This window comes from Oncorhynchus keta, chromosome 32 (assembly GCF_023373465.1).
Source record: "Oncorhynchus keta strain PuntledgeMale-10-30-2019 chromosome 32, Oket_V2, whole genome shotgun sequence".
Taxonomy (NCBI): Eukaryota; Metazoa; Chordata; class Actinopteri; order Salmoniformes; family Salmonidae; genus Oncorhynchus; species Oncorhynchus keta.
Window position 1 is genome coordinate 11,814,088 of NC_068452.1, and position 19,677 is coordinate 11,833,764.

The following is a 19,677-nucleotide window of genomic DNA, read 5'->3' on the forward strand; positions in this document are numbered from 1 at the left end:
GCTTGTAGCGTCATACGCAAGAAGACTCAAGGCTGTAATCGCTGCCAAAGGTGTTTCACCAAAATACAAAGAGTCTGAATAATTATGTAAATATGATTTTTCAGTTTATTTTAATAAATTAGCAAAAAAAATCTAAAAACGTGTTAAGGGGTATTGTGTGTAGATTGATGAATATTTTTTATCCATTTAAGAATAAGGCTGACATGGTAACGTAACAAAATGTGGCAAAATTGAAGCACTGCGGGAGCAGTATAGACCTAGTCTGTTCATTATATACATCTACATTATGTATTGTTACACCATGTAGGAGCAGTATAGACCTAGTCTGTTCATTATATACATCTACATTATGTATTGTTACGCCATGTAGCAGCAATATGGAGGTCTGTGGGGGAACAAATTGTTGATACCCTTGATAAAAATGAGATAAACGACTCTTTAAAATAAAGAATTCAAATACTGAGCTATATTGTATGTAAAAAAATAAATAAAGGGAAATTAAATTATTTTATACGAATACAATTGCTCAGAGAAAAATATATAGTTTAACATGTAATTCTCAAAAGGTAGGGGTGTGAATTATTGCCACCCATGTTTTCAATTCTCCAGCGCCCTCCCCTCAGGAGGATAATGACACTGAAATGGTTTATGAGATGAGAGAACACATTGGGTGGGATCTTAGACCATTCCTCCATACAGAATCTCTCCAGGTCCTTGATTTATTTAGTCTGCGCTTATGTACTGCCCTGTTCAATTCAAACCACAGGTTTTCAATGGAGTTCAAGTCTGACAACTGAGATGGCCATTGAAAATGTTGAGTTTGTGCCCAATTAACAATTTCTTCCTGGATGTTGATGTGTCTTGCTGGAAGATCCACGTATGGCCAAGTTTCAGCCTCCTAGCAGAGAGGTAACCAGGTTTTGGGCTAAAATATCCTGGTAGTGGGTAAAGTTTATTTATTTTATACAGGTATTTTTGCTCATCTTTATCAAGGGTATCAATAACTAGGTGCTTATTTTGATATCTAGTTATTTGACTGAATCAGAAATACAGATGTGGAGTAGATGTAGAGTTTGTTTTAAATTCTCATAAAAACTCTGAACTAATCAAACAACACTTGTTGCTCTTTGTACGTGTTGATATAATATTCATATTTAATGGAGAGGGAAAAAAGGTTTCCCTAAACTGCTTTATAATATTATAATTTATTGAAGGAAAAAAAAAAATTTCACCCTCAACTGCGTTTCCTCCAGACAGCAGATGGCGATATGTGTTTTTCAGGCGATGTTTCTACTGTGACGTGTAATCTTGTGGAACGCTTCTTCAACAACTGCAGCCACCTCAGTAGCTCGCTGGACAACGAAGTCGGAACATTCAAGTTCTTTAGACAATTCCGTGGGTTATTTGCCACTATGCATTAAACATACGTATGTGTAAACAACTAGCTACCTCATTTAATTTAATATTTACGTTATAAGCCAGCTAGCTGGCTGGTTAGCACTAGTCTAGTCGCTAATGCTAACAAGCTATTATCCCCGACCATGAGTTCACTAAGCTACTCTCCTCCTGTTAAAGAAGAGGAGGTCTGCTGGACGGAGAAGGAAGCTCTCGTCAAGGAGGAGGAGGAAGAGATGGATGTTACAATACAAAAACAAGTAGAGGGTGAGGCTGTTACAGTGAAAGAAGAAGAGAAAGCCGTTACAGTGAAAGAAGAGGAGGAAGAGAAAGAGGAGGATGTTACAGTAAAAGAAGAGGAGGAAGAGAAGGACGCCTTCAGAGTGAAAGAGGAGGAGGAAGATGCCGTTTTGGGAGTGGAGGATGAAGAGGGGGAGATTACTGTCACATTGGAGGAGGACGAAGAAGAGAAGACTGGAGAATTGATTAACACCAGTAAATACAGTGAGTACGTCTTATAAAACAGGGACATTGATCTGATTAACACCAGTAAATACAGTGAGTACTATCTTAAACGGGGATACACACTCTGCTGTTGTTGAACCAATGTGTGATTTTTAAAAGAGCATTCTACGCTTGAATATGTTTTTGTACTGTCTGAATTGTTCATGATGTCCGCCAGTGATTTGAACTTTTCCTGTTGAAAAGTGATATATAAATACAGTAAAGTATAAACACACTAAAGGGAAACAAATAAATGTTTTGAGAAAAATAGTGTTTTTTTTTAGACAACTGGAAACTAGAAGGAGTGAGTGATGTCATAGTAAGGCATTCAAGGAGTTGGCTTGATGGGAAGTCGTGATGTCATCCAATAGGTGACTGATCTTCATGTGAATATTCATTATTCTTTTTTTAATCCTTCCCTTTCTGTCAAGTTGGTTGTTGATCATTGCTAGAAAGCCATTTTCTAGTCTTGCTATAGACTTTCAAGACAAGTTAAGTCCAAACTGTAACTTCGCCACTCAGGAACATTCAATGTCATCTTGGTAAGCTCCTCCAGTGTAGATTTGGCCTTGTCGTTTAGGTTGTTTTTCTACCATTTTTTGTATTCAGATCTCTGAAATGCAGTGGCGTGCCGTGGGCCTGGGGGCTGGGCCTTCAGTGAGGTCCTACACAGTCCCATCCGAATTAATCCACCTCTTATTACCATCATTATGATGCCATGGTTCTAGACACTATACATTTAGACAGAAACGCAGTATAAAACCAGGCGTTGCGTCACCTTGAAATTGACATTTTTATTCATAGAATTGCAGGGGAAGAGTACAATACCTTTTCATTGTGCAGCTCCCATTGCCCTGCGCGCTTGTTCGTTGAGCTGTAGATCCACTCTGGTGTCCCCAAAAGTTTTCAAAAGCACCATTGCTTGTAAGTGCCCAGCCGTGTCTCATTACTGCCTTGGTTAGACAACTCAAGTTTGCAAAGCCAGTGTGGCTCCAAACACCAAATCTAGCACTTGCAAATAATAGGCATTCCCAGCAGTACAGTTTGCAGTGCTTCTCGGAGCCTGTGAGCCATTGATAGCGCTCGTAGTTGGAACTTTGAAAGTGGCGAACGAACCCCTTTCCCGCCTGTGACAGGCTTTGTAGCGTCGGCGTCGGGCGACCTCTCCTGACAATGTCTAACTTTTCTTGAAAAGTTTGTCTTGAGAATGGCGTTATAATTATATCCTCGACCAAATCGATATCTTCTCCTCCTTCCGCCACTGTGGGTTAAAAAAAAACAGCTTAGTAGTACGCAAATTAATTAGTTTATCAAATTCAGTTTCCTAGTTCTGAGGTTTGCAATATACCTGCCCATAAAGGACCTGCCTCTCAATATTGTGCACGCACTACGCCTGCTAGCTGGCTCCTGTGTAACACTGGAGCCAGCCAGCAGGCGTACAATAGCCAACTCTAAAGCTGATTGGTTGACACTAAATTTTCATTTCCATTCACTTTAAGCTACAAGCGCCCACACTGTTGATTCTGAAGGCCTGAGGGCATATGTTAGAACCCTGGCAACACATGATGGCTGAATATGATTGGCTAAAAGATCTAACATAAAGACCAGCCCTCCAAATCTCAACCTGGGGCTGGAAGCAGTGCAACCAAGAGGAAAGCTATGAAATGAAGAGTATAACTCTTACTCTGGGGAATAATTTAATACATATTTGTGGGAAAATATATATATTTTTTAAATGATATCCTGATGATGTTTAGGCCAGCAGAGAAGGCCTTGCTGGCCCTGACGGCCCACCACTGCTGAAATGTACTCTACCCTACGTAACATTTAGTGTCTCCTTAAATTACGCTGGGAAAACAGTTTTTTCATGGGCACAGAACTCCTGAATAATTTCAGATTTCGCACTACTCAATGGTTCTAACCGAGAGTCACCTTAACTTTATTGACAACACCCAAATGGATACTGTCATTAACGTGGTTCTATAATAATTAGACATTCTTAATACTGTAGCTATTTTGTTACAGTCACATGTTTAATTATCATCAAGTGAATCAGGAAATAATTTTCTGACTGACAGTGAAATGACAAACGTCACGACATGCAACAACAACCAAAGTGCTTCTTCATTCATTACTCTGGTAAAGACAGTTATGCCATGCTCCATGTTGGATCCAACATCCCTAACAAATTTATGTTTATAATGTGTTATTGTCTACTTGATTTACTGTCGGGTCTCGTTGGTCGGTTTGGACACAGAGATACTTACCTCATAATGTGTAGAGAACTGTTCCTTGATGGACAGGCTATTGTACAACACACAGCTATTTTCCTTTATTCAGGACATTTATAATGACAACACATTACAGAGTAGCCTAGTGGGATTATTAACAAAATTATCTGGTGACCAGGTTATGAAATATCATGACAAAGACATTTTAGTTTCCATGTTTCACCTGAAATATTAAATGATTTATAGTCAGAGGTCTATGTTATTGTTAGGGTGACGTTATGGGTACTACAGTAGGTCTATGTTGTTGTTAGGTGAAGTTAAGGCTCCAACAGTAGGTCTGTATTATTGCTAGTTAAAGTTATGGGTCCTACAGTAGGTTTGTATTATTGCTAGGTAAAGTTATGGGTCCTACAGTAGGTCTGTATTATTGCTAGGTTAAGTTAAGGGTCTTACAGTAGGTCTATGTTATTGTTAGCTGAAGTTATTGGTCCTACAGTAGGTCTATGTTGTTGTTAGGTGAAGTTATGGGTCTTACAGTAGGTCTATGTTGTTGTTTGGTGAAGTTATGGGTCCTATAGTATGTCTATGTTGTTGTTAGGTGAAGTTATGAGTCCTACCGTAGGTCTATGGCAGGTAATCCCAAACTGGAGTATGCCGTCAGGGGTACTCCAAGTAATAATGTGATTCACATTTTTTTAAATGTGCAAATAATACATTTTCTTCACATTTTCAAACAGTCAATTTACATTTTCCAACGGGACTATACATTTGGGTGAGGGTTTTTTTCTCACGCGAGTAGCCTCGTTTCATTGCCAAAAATACAATGAAACCATCTAGTGTTCAGCGAAATAGCAACACAGTGTCAAATACAGGTAGCTTAGTCAAATAATTAACTTCCAATCACATTAACCATTACTCTCTCGCGGGAATTCCACTAATATATGTAGCCAAACGTAGCTGCTGCTCATGTTGGTATCTGTACTGATGGCGTAGGGAGACATAGTAGAGTGGTACCGCACGTGCAAGCAGTTGCTCCCGATGCCACTTGGGTACACTGCAGCATCTACCAACAGCCTCTTGCTGCCAAAGGAATGACTGACAGCTTGGAAAATGTTTTGGACACTACAGTGAAAATGGTTAACTATGTTAAGGCCCCTGAACTCTCGTGTATTTTCTGCAGTATGCAATGATATGGGAAGCAACCATGTAACGCTTTTACAACATACAGAAGTGCGCTGGTTATCAAGGGGCAAAGTATTTTTAAACTGAGAGACGAGCTTAACGTTTTCTTTACTGACCATAATTTTCACTTGTCTGACCGCTTGCATGATGACGAGTTTCTCACACGACTGGCCTATCTGGGTGGTGTTTTTTCTCACCTGAATGATCTGAATCTAGGGGAATCTACAGGGACTCTCCGCAACTATGTTCAATGTGCGGGACAAAATTGAGGCTATGATTTAAGAAGTAGGAGCTGTTCTCTGTCTGCATTACCAAGGACAACACACAGGTCTTTCCATCATTGTATGATTTTTTGTGTGCAAATGAACTCAAGCTTACGGACAATGTCAAATGTGATATAGCGAAGCACCTGAGTTGGGTGCGCAATTACGCAGGTACTTTCCCGAAACGGATGACACAAACAACTGTTATCCCTTTCATGCCCTGCCTCCAGTCCACTTACCGATATCTTAACAAGAGAACCTCATCGAAATTGCAACAAGCGGTTCTGTGAAAATGTTATTTAATCAGAAGGATTGGGCTGCGCTCAGAGTATCCTGCTTTGGCAACCTATGTGAGAGTGGATTCTCGGCCCTCACTAGCATGAAACTAAATACAGGCACAGACTGTGTGTGGAAAATGATTTAAGACAGAGACTCTCCAATACAACCCAACATTGCAGAGTTATGTGCATCCTTTCAAGCACACCCTTCTCATTAACCCGTGGTGAGTTATTCACAATTTTCAATGAACAAAGGTTTTATTTGTAAGATTGCATAAAGAGCAAAAATATTGATTTATATTATTATTTGTGCCCTGGTCCTCTGTCAACTGTCAAATAATTTAACAGATGTCAATTGTTGTACAACATCATGGGTACGCTACCTTTTACCTTAAATAAACAGTGGATTTCTGCTGTTGTGGGCCTTTAATCATCTGTCTGACTTTGTCATTCACACAGGAGAGAGACATGACTATCGTGGATCCTCTGGGGAGCCTCAACAACATCATGAAGCTGACGAGGCAGAGAAAACTCTCTCCAGATCAGAACTCCTCAAGAAACACCAGCAGAAACCCACAGGGAAGAAATCTATCTACTGCTCTGACTGTGGGAAACATTGCAAATCTTCATCAAAACTTAAAATACACCAGCGAGTACACACAGGAGAGAAACCTTATAGTTGTGATCAGTGTGGCAAGAGTTTTATTAAGTCGAACAACCTGGTATCACACCAGAGAACACACACAGGAGAGCAACCATATAGCTGTAAGCAATGTGGGAGGAGTTTTTCTCAGTCAAACAGCCTGGATAGACACCAACGAACACACACAGGAGAGAAGCCTTATAGCTGTGATCAATGTGGGAAGAGTTTTACTCGGTCAAGCTCCCTGAAATTACACCAGAAACTACACACAAGAGGGCAGTCATATAGCTGAGAGCAATGTGACAAGAGATACTCTCATTCAAGTGGTCTGATTAAACATCAGAAAATACATGCAGGAGATCCACAGAGTGGAATGATCTCCAACACCAGACCTGGGTAGTAGAACACAGAGTGTGGAATGATCTCCAACACCAGACCTGGGTAGTAAAACACAGAGTGTAGAATGACCAACACCAGACCTATATACATCCAATCACATTTTATTTGTCACATACACTTGTTTAGCAGATGTTATTGCGGGTGTAGCAAAATGCTTGTGTTTCTAGCTCCAACAGTCCAGTAATATCTAACAATACACACAATCTAAAGAATGGAGTGATGTCAGAGCGGCATAGACTAAGATACAGTAGAATAGGATAGAATACAGTATGTACATATGAGATGAGTAATGCATAGACTAAGATACAGTAGAATAGGATAGAATACAGTATATACATATGAGATGAGTAATGCCAGATGTGTAAACCTTATTAAAGTGACTAGTGTTCCATTCCTTAAAGTGGCCAATGATTTCAAGTCTGTGTATGTAGGCAGCAGCCTCTGTGTGTTAGTGACGGCTATTTAACATTCTGATGGCCTTGAGATTGAAAAACAGCTTCTGTCTCTCGGGCCCATCTTTAGTAGACCTGTACTGACCTCGCCTTCTGGATGATAGCGGGGTGAACAGGCCTGAGGGGAAATGAACTTTTATACAGCCAAAAGGTGTGAGAAATTACACCAATATCAGTGGACAATTTGCACTAATGTAAATTAACATAGATGATGGAACATATTCCCCTTTGCTGACATGATGAACCACTAAGGGGACATAAATATTTACTATCTAAACCATGTGTGTTCTCTCACCTCTCTGGCTGTAGAAGTGTTATTCCTAACCAGTACCTCAACAGCTCTCTGACTGAGCTCCACCCTCAATTGGTCTTTAGGAGAGGAAGGCTGAGGAGGGATGGAAGGATGAATGGATCAGTCAGTCAATAAAGGGTAGAGCTGCTGTCTGACAAAATCACTATTTTAGTAGTTCATTAAAGTGAATTAGGCTTTATAACTGATGAATACCAACTATCAATCACTTAGATCATGTATTTGCAGGTAGAGATACATCATTGGGATGTCCTTAGCCCTTTGAAGTTGACATTTAAAATCATTAGGTAGGGGTTAGGGTTTAGGGTAGGGATTTCCTAAGGACCCGGATAGCATTGACCATTGTGCATTATTCTGTCTCTTACATAGCAGGTGTAAAATAAACAGACAAGACAAGTAGACACACAGTGCATTATGGTCATTGTAGTTTTAAAAATAGCATCTAATTATGCCAAACCATATATGGGGTTGTTAGAGAAGAATGTGATTGTCAGCCCTAACAACCCATTCTAGCACCTCATCAGGCTCTGTAAAAGGCTACATTTTCATCAATACAAGCAGTGAACATCTGAAATTCACCCTCACCTTTGATGAACATGAAACAAGTTATCTGGTTTTTGATTAAGAGGGAGGGGTGTGGCTTTAGCACAGACCTATACAGGAAGCCGACTGACAGCGATTCCCTGTTACGCCGAGACAGCTTCCACCCTACACCCCTAAAAGAGATCCTCCCCATCAGCCAATACATAGGATTTGTAGTACACAGAGTGACTATGACAAACAAGCCGACTGTCTGGATGAGTGTTTCAGAAAGTGGGGTTACCCAGAGGAATGGCTGCATGACGCAAGGGATCGTTATAAAAATACAGTGGTGGAAAAAAGTACCTAACTGTCATACTTGAGTAAAGAAAACATTTAAAATTTCATTTTAATTTTGTAAATTTAAAACAAAAACAAACCTGTTTGTACTTGTAGGTAACCAAATCGTGACTACAACTAAGTTACTAAGTCTTTAACCACACTATGTTACACTGGTGAGTAAAAACTCATGCTTCCTACACTTTACCTTGTTGTCTGAAAATAAAATGTACATTTTCCTCAATTGCGTCCAGTCAGCAGATGGACTAGATGCTGCTTAGGCCGCCGGTTGTGACTCCGTCAAGAATTCATCAGAGCAAGTTTGAATGAAGGTCTGGTTATTAAATGGGTACATAGTCCAATAGTAATATCCTCTAAACCCCTCTGGTGATGAACTTTGCTGCCCTGTTTCCAGTTATCCACATTTCTGGGAGAACCTCTTCAAGTAAGTAAGTAAATAGATTTTGAAAATGTAAAAAAAAAAACGATGTATTATTAGCTAACTAGCTACAGTGGAGGCTAACTCAAATGAGCTGCTCAATGAGCTATCTAGTTGGCTATCTAACTAACTTCAAATACTGTATAGATAGATAGCTATGTTAATTAAATATCACCTGTTACCTAACATCATATTAGCTATCTTGTTGTATTTATCACTGTAAAAAACAAACTCCAAATGCATTTGTAGGTAGCTAGCTAACAGCCATGGAGGGTGAAAGGATAGCAGCCCCAACTGTCAGTGAGAGAGGAGGCTATTCTGGATAGGACAGGTACTTTTGTGTTGTTCCTGTCCCTAGAAGTGAGGACGGAGATAATAGTAACATAATATTCAGTGTGGTGTAATTTGACTATAATGAAGTGTTTCTTGTGAGGTTTTCTGTCCTCAGATAAAGAGCTCTATGAAAGCCAGTCTACATATGAAGAGCAGTGGTTCTCAGTCCTGGGGACTCAAAAGAGGCACATTGAGGGTTTTTGCCTCAGCACTGCACAGCTGAATCAAATGATCAACTCATCATCAAGCTTCAAGTGGTATTTATGTATTCATTTGTGATGCCATTCTTGATATGATCCTGTTATTGTCACATGCACATATGTGTATGTGACGACCCTCCCACTCTGTCTGCCGTATTCTCTCTGTTATTTCCTTATTAGGATGCTGGTGGGTGGAGTTGGGAGGGTCGTCAGCTACATGGGAAACACCTGGGCCCGGTGTCTCCCAGGATAAATACACCACTGCCCCATTCATGGAGGAGACTCTCCACGCAGACACCTTTATAGATTTGGTTGTTTGTCTTGGTGGTTTTTTGGTTGTTTGCTTTGGAACCTTTCAACACCCTGCATTATCACATTCATGCAAAACACTCACTTACACTACTGACTACTGATTACAGACACCATTGTATATTATACTTAGTTACTTATTTAATAAATATATATTTTATTACTCCTTATCTCCCTTTTGTTACGGGCTTTGAGCCGGTTCGTGACATGTACCCAAGCATCTATCAATACAATGTTATCATGATTTGTTATCAGGGATATTATACTTTAGTAATCCACAATGACCTGGTGATGTAAGTCTAATATTTACAATGTTTTCCATATTCCTACAGATACCTTGTCACTGGAGATTTCTTCAAAACAATTTCCTACAGTTAATGTGTAGGGCACTGCAAGGTTGGGTCATCTGGGACTGCCTCCTGAAGAAATTCAGGTGTGTGTGAAGGCTACCTGTGTCCTGCGCCACTTCATGAGGATGGACACGAGGACCAGGAGGGGATCTGCAGCTCGCCGTTGTGTCCCAGAGGAGAAGTCTGCTGCTCTGCAGGATGTTTCAAGGATGGGGTCCAACAACGCAGCAAGAGAGGCATTCCATGTGCAGGAGATCTTCACCTCCTACTTCTTCAAAGAGGGTGCTGTTCCCTGGCAACACCTTAGACTACACTATGCACAACCAAAGGCTCGTTTAAGAGCCATTCACATTGCAATAAGAGTATTCTTCCAGTTACTTAGCTATGTCAACTGCAGTTATTCAATTCACAGTTTCTCTCCCTTTGATTTCTACTTCTCATGTGAGGGTGCTGTTTAGGTAAAGGTGTGATGTCTGGGCAAAAAAACAAAACATGTACAACAATTAGACACCCTATAACCCACACCTACACACTCATGTATCAATCTGATTGATGGATTGTGTTGTGCAGGTGTATAACTGTGGCTTCTTCCACCTTCAAAGAATAGGCAAGAGGGCCAACCGGGGAGAATAGTAAGACACTTCATTATTTCTATAACTACGCTATATTGTTTGTCAATTCATTGTCCGTTTTTCAGCATAAAGTACTCTGCAGCCACTTAGTGTGGTGTGGACACCAGGTGAGGCCACACACAGATTCCTGTTGAACACTGTCACTTTAACTACCTTATTTTCTTAACAGCCTCTCTCCTTCACTTCATCCCCTTCTCCCTAAATCCTCTAGGTTTTATCAGCTGTGTCGGTGAACCCCTCCTGGATCTGATCTGGATACATTGATAATCCTGGTATTGGATGTGACTGAAAAATAATCTCAAAGACATTCATACCTGAACAGCACCTTTATTTACCAAGGTAGAGTACATGATCAGTGAATATATTAAATGTACAGGCTACAATGTGGGGATCTCATGCATGGTAATAACTACATGTATATAGGACTTGCATCCTTGGTACAACATATTATATTCTACTCAATCCATAGGCTTCGTGAATGTCATTCAGGCTGTTTTGAAGTTAATACAACTGTCTATGATAGCTGAGGTTCATAGCTAGGTTCTTCTATGATAGCTGAGGTTCTTAACTAATATGTATACCAAACGTTTGGGTCCATACACAGATCGGCTAGATAGCTAGCTACACATCCATACAGTACACTACAGGTATTTTAATCATCCACTGCACAATCAGCAAGAACATAGCTGGCTACGTTATTTAATCTATCTGCATGGCAAATATCACCAAGGCAAGCTTACAACACTGTACATTCAATTTGCAGTAAATTCCTCAGCTAGCTAGATTCTATACATCCACTGTTTCACAAAATGACAGCCAGGTTTTCTTGTTGCTTCAGGAGTCCCTCAAACAACCAGAATGACAATTTCATAGTCATGTCACGACACCCATAAAGCTAGCTAATGTTAGCTTGTCAGCTAACTGGCTAAATCCCGATTTTCGTAAATGAATTTTTAAAAAAAAAAAAATGCATAATCGATTCTCTACATTAACTAACATTCCTGTCAACTGTACATGTTTTTTTGCATGATTCGTTATGACCTTATAATCCCTTACATTTGCTTCCATCCTAGTATTTCTGTCAGCCATCTTTGCTGAAGAAAGTCCAACAGTCACTAGTGCAGCAGCAGCCCCCCGGTCCTAGTGCCGGCCCAGTAATGGAACAGCGATGGAACAGTTCACGAAAAAAATAAATCACAGAAAAAATATATTGACTGATATTGATTTATTTAGGGGCGATTTTTAATATTTTAGGAGAAGCGTCGTCTCTGATTCCTACACTTTGACTTTTTGTCAGAACATTACAATATACATTTTACTCAACTGCGTTACCCACTCCAGTCAGCAGATGGCGGTCTGACTTTAAGGCGATGCTGCTAGTGTGACGTATTATCTAGTGGACGGAACGCTTCTTTCAACAGCAACAACAGTTCGTCAGACACCTCGGTAGCTTGCTAGACAAAATAGCCTAACCAATAAAGCTCTTTGGACGCGTTCGTGTATATTAGCCACTGTGTTTAAAACCCACATCTGTCGTCTAGTTAGTTATCCGATTTAATTTCATATTTACGGTGTTGTAGTTATTAGTCAGCTTGCGGGCTGGTTAAGTTAGCATTAGCCTAGCTAGCTAACATCCCCGACCATGCGGTCACTTAGTTACTCTCCTCCTGAAAAAAAAAAGAGGTCTGCTGGACGGAGAAAGAAGTTCTCGTGAAAGAGGAGGCTGTTACATTACAAAAACAAGTAGAGGGTGAGACTGTTACAGTGAACGAAGAGGAAGACGCATTGAGAGTGAAAGAGGTGGATGCTGTTGTTGAAGTTAAAGTGGAGGAGGTGGAGATGATATCTGGGCCCGGTTTCCCAAACGCATCTTACGGCATCCAATGGTTCTAACAGGCCCTGATTAACAGCTGATCAACACTCTTTTTTACTCTGTTTAGAAACGATGTAAACCAACACTGTATCACCTCAACATGGTTAAAACTATAATGTTGATATCATGGACGGTCAGTCCTTGCATCCATAGGTCTGTCTGTATGAATTTGAGACCAGTTACATTTCTCCAGCCCCATCATCATCTTATTACCAAAACAGTGGTGGAATTACAGCTTTGTTAGTGTTTCAACTGCAGATTGATTGTTGTGTGGATTTTTTAAAGCGACAACCTAGTATTTAAACAAACAAAATGGCTGCCCAGACACTTGGGGCTGGAGAAATGTAACCAATCTCAAATTCATAGAGAAAGCTATTAACCTTAACCCAAAACCAAGGGACCACGTCAAGAAGTTTAGAGATCTTGGTGTAACAGTTATAAGGTGTTGGCTTGACAGTCGCTGGACCCAGATTTGAGTTCAGCTCAGGGCTACCCCCTGAATTCACTACACTATGAATACAAGGACTGGCCATCCATGATGTCATAATGATCGTTTAACCAGGTTTATAGGCTATATAGACTATTCTAGAATTGCCAGTGGAGATTTCCTGTGGAGGTAATTAAACATTTGAATAAGGCTGTAACTTAACAAAATGTGGACGAAGGAAAGGGGTCTGAACTTTCTGAATGCCCTTTAAGTTTTATTACATTTTTTCAAATGTAACCTTTATTTAACTAGGCAGGGCAGTTCAGAACAAATTCTTATTTACAGTGATGGCAGACACCAGCCAAAACCGAACGAGGCCGGGCCAATTGTGCGCCTCCCTATCGGACTCCCAATCACGGCCGGTTGGGATACAGCCTGGATTCGACCCAGGGTCTGTAGGGATGCCTCAAGCACTGAAATGCTGTGCCTTAGACCGCTGCACCACTCGGGAGCCCCAAAATCATGTTCTAGTGCTGTCCCCAACTAAAATAAAGCTTGGCCAACCAAGAGTCTCCTGTTGTTTCTACCAATCAATTGGTTGAAAATTTTTGACGTGTATCTTTCCATATATAGACACACATTGCGCTGTAATATTCAGAATACATTAGCTGTGAGGAATGTGGAAATAGTTTTACTCAGTCAGGCAACTTGGTATCACACCAGAGAACACACACAGGAAATAAACCTTTTAGCTGTGAGGAATGTGGAAAGAGTTTTACTATAGATCTAACCATCTTATTGTACACCAGAGAACACACACAGGTGAGACATCTCATAACTTTGATCAATGTGACAAGAGATACTCTGATCAAACATCAGAAAATTCATGATATAAATGAAATGATGTCACAATGTAGAATGTTTTAACATTGTAGAAGGAGTATTTTAATGATGTCGCAATGTAGAACCCTAAACATTTTTGACGTGTATCTTTCCATATATAGACACACATTGCGCTGTACTATTCAGAATACATTGTGAAAAACTAAAATCAATATTGGTAAATAGTGGTTTCCTCATTGGCATGGAGGAGTTTCTACAACCAAATTGCATGGCCTATATTGGAAACCAAAAGTCATCTGGCACACTGTTTAGAGTTTCAACAACATGAATATCTTATTTCTAGCCTACAATCATCGATGTTACTACTAATGTGAAAACAAGACTAAATGACTATTCTTGCTCATTTTAAGACAATTGTCAAATAATTGTAACATTCATTACAGATATTCAATTGTTGTACAACATCATGGCTATGCTGTTGGCATCACGTTTTACAGTGGATTTCCGCTGTTGTGGGCTTTAACCATCTATCTGACTTTGTTGCTCACACAGGAGAGAGACGGGACTATCGTGGAGCCTCAACAAAATCATGATGCCAACAAGGCAGAAAACAGTCTCCAGATCAAAACACCCCAAGAAACACCTGCAGAGACCCACAAGGAAGAGAACTCACCCCTGCTCTGACTGTGGAAAGAGTTTTGTTTCTTCAGGATGTTTAAAATCACACCAGAGAACACACACAGGAGAGAAATCTTATAGCTGTGATCAATGTGGGAAGAGATATGTTACATCTAGCGGTCTGACTAAACACCAGAGAACACACACAGGAGAGAAATCTTATAGCTGTATTCAATGTGGGAAGAGTTTTACTCAGTCATTCAGCCTGATATTACACCAGAGGACACACACAGGAGAGAAATCTTATATCTGCGCAATGCGGGAAGAGATTCGCCTCAGCAGACATTAAAGTTCACCAGAAAATCCACACGGGAGAGACCTTTCTGCTGCTCTGACTGTGAATGAATGAATTCGTTTTTTTCACTCAGGACAATTAAAATCATACCAGAGAACACACACAGTAGAGAAACCTTCTAGCTGTAATCAATGTGAGAAGAGTTTTACTCAGTCAGGCAACCTGGTATCACACCAGAGAACACACACAGGAAATAAACCGTTTAGCTGTGAGGAATGTGGAAAGAGTTTTACTAGATCTAACCATCTTATTGTACACCAGAGAACACACACAGGTGAGACATCTCATAACTTTGATCAATGTGACAAGAGATACCCTGATCAAACATCAGAAAATACATGGAGTTGTTTCATGATATAATTTAAATGATGTCACAATGTAGAATGTTTTAACATTGTAGAAGGAGTATTTTAATGATGTCACAATGTAGAACCCTTAAACGTTTGTCGCCTGTTCTATTGATTTCAGCATGATATGGATATTAGCCTCAGGGGGAAAATCCAGGCTCTGAATTGAAAGAGTACTATTTATGTGATTTAACAAAAAGTGACTAACAAAAAATTGTTGTTACACTTACCACGTTGGTGACCCACTTGAATCAAAATGCAACACTTCAAAATGTAGCTAGCTGTTTTTTACTAATTGTCCTCTAACCAATGATTTACACATTATTCCCAGATTCCTTGTGGTTTTTGCTGTGTTGGTTTTAACAGGATGTGCACCTGATTTCCCCCAAATCGATATCAGTGATTTATTGCTACTTGTGCAGTTAAGGTGCTTGTTTAAAAAAATAAAAGTAATATGATTTCTGTGGCAGAAGTTTGTGTGTATATTAATTCTGTATCATTCTGTGCCTCACCATTAAGTAAATTATTGTCAATGCATACCTAGGATAGGGTAAGTAAGGGTAAGTAATCCTTCTCACCCCCCTTCTCCCCCAACAAGATTTAGATGCAAGAGGCTGTTCCACTGGTTGTCATAAGGTGTATGCACCAATTTGTAAGTCGCTCTGGATAAGAGCGTCTGCTAAATGACTTAAATGTAAATGTAAATGTAAATATTAACAAAGGGGTGTACATTTGGTTTTGATACTTCATATTTACAATTTAAATATATATAACCTTCAAGCTGCATACTGGACCCTATTCAAACTAAACTACTGAATGAGCTGCTTCCTTTGCTTGGCCCTCCTATGTTGAACATATTACACAGCTCTCTATCCACCGGATGTGTACCAAACTCACTAAAAATTGCAGTATAAAGCCTCTTGAAAAGGCCCAACCTTGACCCAGAAAATATAAAAATCTATCAGCCTATATCGAATCTTCCATTCCTCTCAAAAGATTTAGAAAAAGCTATTGCGCAGCATCTCACTGCCTTCCTGAAGACAAACAATGTATACGAAATGCTTCAGTCTGGTTTTAGACCCCATCATAGCACTGAGACTGCACTGAAGGTTGTAAATTACCTTTTAATGGCATCGGACCGAGGCTCTGCATCTGTCCTCGTGCTCCTAGACCTTAGTGCTGCTTTTGATACCATCGATCACCACATTCTTTTGGAGAGATTGGAAACCCAAATTGGTCTACACGGACAAGTTCTGGCCTGGTTTAGATCTTATCTGTCGGAAAGATATCAGTTTGTCTCTGTGAATGGTTTGTCCTCTGACAAATCAACTGTACATTTCGGTGTTCCTCAAGGTTTCGTTTTAGGACCACTATTGTTTTCACTATATATTTTACCTCTTGGGGATGTCATTCGAAAACATAATGTTAACTTTCACTGCTATGTGGATGACACACAACTGTACATTTCAATGAAACATGGTGAAGCCTCAAAATTGCCCTCACGAGAAGCCTGTGTTTCAGACATAAGGAAGTAGAAAACATTCTACTTTTAAACTAGGACAAAACAGAGGTGCTTGTTCTAGGTCACAAGAAAAAAGAGATCTTCTGTTGAATCTGACAATTAATCTTGATGGTTGTACAGTCGTCTCAAATAAAACTGTGAAGGACCTCGACGTTACTCTGGAACCTGCTATCTCTTTTGACGAACATATCAAGACTGTTTCAGGACAGATTTTTTCCATCTACGTAACATTGCAAAAATCTGAAACTTTCTGTCCAAAAATTATGCAGAAAAATTAATCCATGCTTTTGTTACTTCTAGATTAGACTACAGCAATGCTCTACGTTCCCGGATACCTGGATAAAGCACTAATTAAACTTCAGTTAGTGTTAAATACGGCTTGCTAGAATCCTGACTAGAACCCCAAAATTGGATCATATTACTCTAGTGCTAGCCTCCCTATACTGGCTTCCTGTTAAGGCAAGGGCTGATTTCAAGATTTTACTGCTAACCTACAAAGCATTACATGGGCTTGCTCCTAACTATCTTTCTGATTTGGTCCTGCCGTACATACCTACACGTATGCTACGGTCACAAGACCTAATTGTCCCTAGAATTGCTAAGCAAACAGCTGGAGGCCGGGTTTTCTCCGATAAAGCTAAATTTTCATGGAATAGTCTGCCTACCCATGTGAGAGACGCAGACTCGGTCTCAACCTTTAAGTCTTTACTGAAGACTCATCTCTTCAGTGGGTCATATGATTGAGTGTAGTCTGGCCCAGGAGTGTGAAGATGAGTTGGTAGAGCATGGCGCTTGTAACGCCAGGGTAGTGGGTTCGATCCCGGGACCACCCATACGTAGAATGTATGCACACATGACTGTAAGTCGCTTTGGATAAAAGCGTCTGCTAAATGGCATATATAAGATGAACGGAAAGGCTCTGGAGCAATGAACCACCCTTGCTGTCTCTGCCTGGCCGGTTCCCCTCTCTCCACTGGGATTCTCTGCCTCTAACCCTATTACAGGGGCTGAGTCACTGGCTTACTGGGGCTCTCTCATGCCGTCCCTGCAGGGGGTGCGTCACCTGAGTGGGTTGATTCACTGTTGTGGTCATCCTGTCTGGGTTGGCGCCCCCCTTGGGTTGTGCCGTGGCGGAGATCTTTGTGGGCTATACTCAGCCTTGTCTCAGGATGGTAAGTTGGTGGTTGAAGATATCCCTCTAGTGGTGTGGGGGCTGTGCTTTGGCAAAGTGGGTGGGGTTATATCCTTCCTGTTTGGCCCTGTCCGGGGTGTCCTCGGATGGGGCCACAGTGTCTCCTGACCCCTCCTGTCTCAGCCTCCAGTATTTATGCTGCAGTAGTTTGTGTCGGGGGGCTAGGGTCAGTTTGTTATATCTGGAGTACTTCTCCTGTCCTATTCGGTGTCCTGTGTGAATCTAAGTGTGCGTTCTCTAATTCTCTCCTTCTTTCTCTCTCTCGGAGGAACTGAGCCCTAGGACCATGCCCCAGGACTACCTGACATGATGACTCCTTGCTGTCCCAAGTCCACCTGGCCATGCTGCTGCTCCAGTTTCAACTGACCTGAGCCCTAGGACCATGCACCAGGACTACTTGACATGATGACTCCTTGCTGTCCCCAGTCCACCTGACTGTGCTGCTGCTCCAGTTTCAACTGTTCTGCCTTATTATTATTCGACCATGCTGGTCATTTATGAACATTTGAACATCTTGGCCATGTTCTGTTATAATCTCCACCCGGCACATCCAGAAGAGGACTGGCCACCCTACATAGCCTGGTTCCTCTCTAGGTTTCTTCCTAGGTTTTGGCCTTTCTAGGGAGTTTTTCCTAGCCACCGTGCTTCTGCACCTGCATTGCTTGCTGTTTGGGGTTTTAGGCTGGGTTTCTGTACAGAACTTTGAGATATCAGCTGATGTACAAAGGGCTATATAAATCATTTTGATTTGATTTGATTGCTTGCTGTTTGTGGTTTTAGCCTGGGTTTCTGTACAGAACTTTGAGATATCAGCTGATGTACAAAGGGCTTTATAAATACATTTGATTTGAATTTGTAACATTTATTAATTATTTGTGCAACCAACTGACAATTTTTGGGTATAATTATATAGACGTTGTTGCCCTTCTTTTAGAATATCAGGGTTAATTCTCAGATGTGCCAACCCAAATGTACTAGAAGAGTTCTTGAAGCTAGTGAGTTTTAGGAAGACGAGAGTTCTCAAGCGAGTGAGTTTTAGGAAGACGAGAGTTCCAGCAGCTAGTGAGTTTTAGAAGACGAGAGTTCTAGAAGCTAGTGAGTTTTAGGAAGACGAGAGTTCTAGAAGCTAGTGAGTTTTAGGAAGACGAGAGTTCTAGAAGCTAGTGAGTTTTAGAAGACGAGAGTTCTAGAAGCTAGTGAGTTTTAGGAAGATGAGAGTTCTAGAAGCTAGTGGGTTTTAGGAAGATGAGAGTTCTAGAAGCTAGTGAGTTTTAGGAAGACGAGAGTTCTAGAAGCTAGTGAGTTTTAGGAAGACGAGAGTTCTAGAAGCTAGTGAGTTTTAGAAGACGAGAGTTCTAGAAGCTAGTGAGTTTTAGGAAGATGAGAGTTCTAGAAGCTAGTGAGTTTTAGGAAGACGAGAGTTCTAGAAGCTAGTGAGTTTTAGAAGACGAGAGTTCTAGAAGCTAGTGAGTTTTAGGAAGATGAGAGTTCTAGAAGCTAGTGTGTTTTAGGAAGACGAGAGTTCTAGAAGCTAGTGAGTTTTAGGAAGACGAGAGTTCTAGAAGCTAGTGAGTTTTAGGAAGACGAGAGTTCTAGAAGCTAGTGAGTTTTAGGAAGACGAGAGTTCTAGAAGCTAGTGAGTTTTAGGAAGACGAGAGTTCTAGAAGCTAGTGAGATTTAGGAAGACGAGAGTTCTAGAAGCTAGTGAGTTTTAGGAAGACG

The 19,677-nt window shown here is 40.6% G+C and overlaps 2 protein-coding genes and 1 long non-coding RNA gene across 4 annotated transcripts in view; 2 read left to right on the plus strand and 1 right to left on the minus strand.

Annotated features, from left to right (window-relative positions):
- LOC127914390 (uncharacterized) overlaps positions 1 to 7,474 on the minus strand; it is a 238,331-nt gene extending 230,857 nt beyond the window's left edge. The window contains exon 1 of the mRNA XM_052490195.1: positions 7,433 to 7,474. The gene's annotated coding sequence lies outside the window, so the exon portion shown is untranslated. The remainder of the gene's footprint in view (positions 1 to 7,432) is intronic.
- Positions 1,289 to 7,424, plus strand: LOC127914399 (zinc finger protein 22-like). The gene is made up of 2 exons (XM_052490251.1): positions 1,289 to 1,899; positions 6,313 to 7,424. The coding sequence occupies exons 1-2, from the start codon at positions 1,542 to 1,544 to the stop codon at positions 6,786 to 6,788; spliced, it is 834 nt and encodes a 277-aa protein (XP_052346211.1). The 5' UTR covers positions 1,289 to 1,541; the 3' UTR covers positions 6,789 to 7,424.
- A 931-nt stretch (positions 7,475 to 8,405) lies between the features above and the next one.
- On the plus strand, positions 8,406 to 12,032 carry LOC118365056 (uncharacterized). Of its 2 annotated transcripts, XR_008088239.1 has the most exons (5): positions 8,406 to 8,538; positions 8,633 to 8,691; positions 8,770 to 9,544; positions 10,129 to 11,117; positions 11,852 to 12,032. It is a non-coding gene; the product is annotated as an uncharacterized LOC118365056 (long non-coding RNA). The 2 variants fall into 2 exon arrangements; XR_008088238.1 differs by lacking the exons at positions 8,406 to 8,538; positions 8,633 to 8,691 and having other exon boundaries at positions 8,883 to 8,968; positions 9,204 to 9,544.
- The last annotated feature ends 7,645 nt before the right edge of the window (positions 12,033 to 19,677 follow it).

Bases quoted from the DNA above. Each gene is read 5' to 3' on its own strand.
- LOC127914399 (XM_052490251.1), top strand. From the start codon at position 1,542: ATGAGTTCACTAAGCTACTCTCCTCCTGTTAAAGAAGAGGAGGTCTGC. The intron at 1,900-6,312 runs GTGAGTACGTCT...TCATTCACACAG, and splicing joins GATTAACACCAGTAAATACA to GAGAGAGACATGACTATCGT.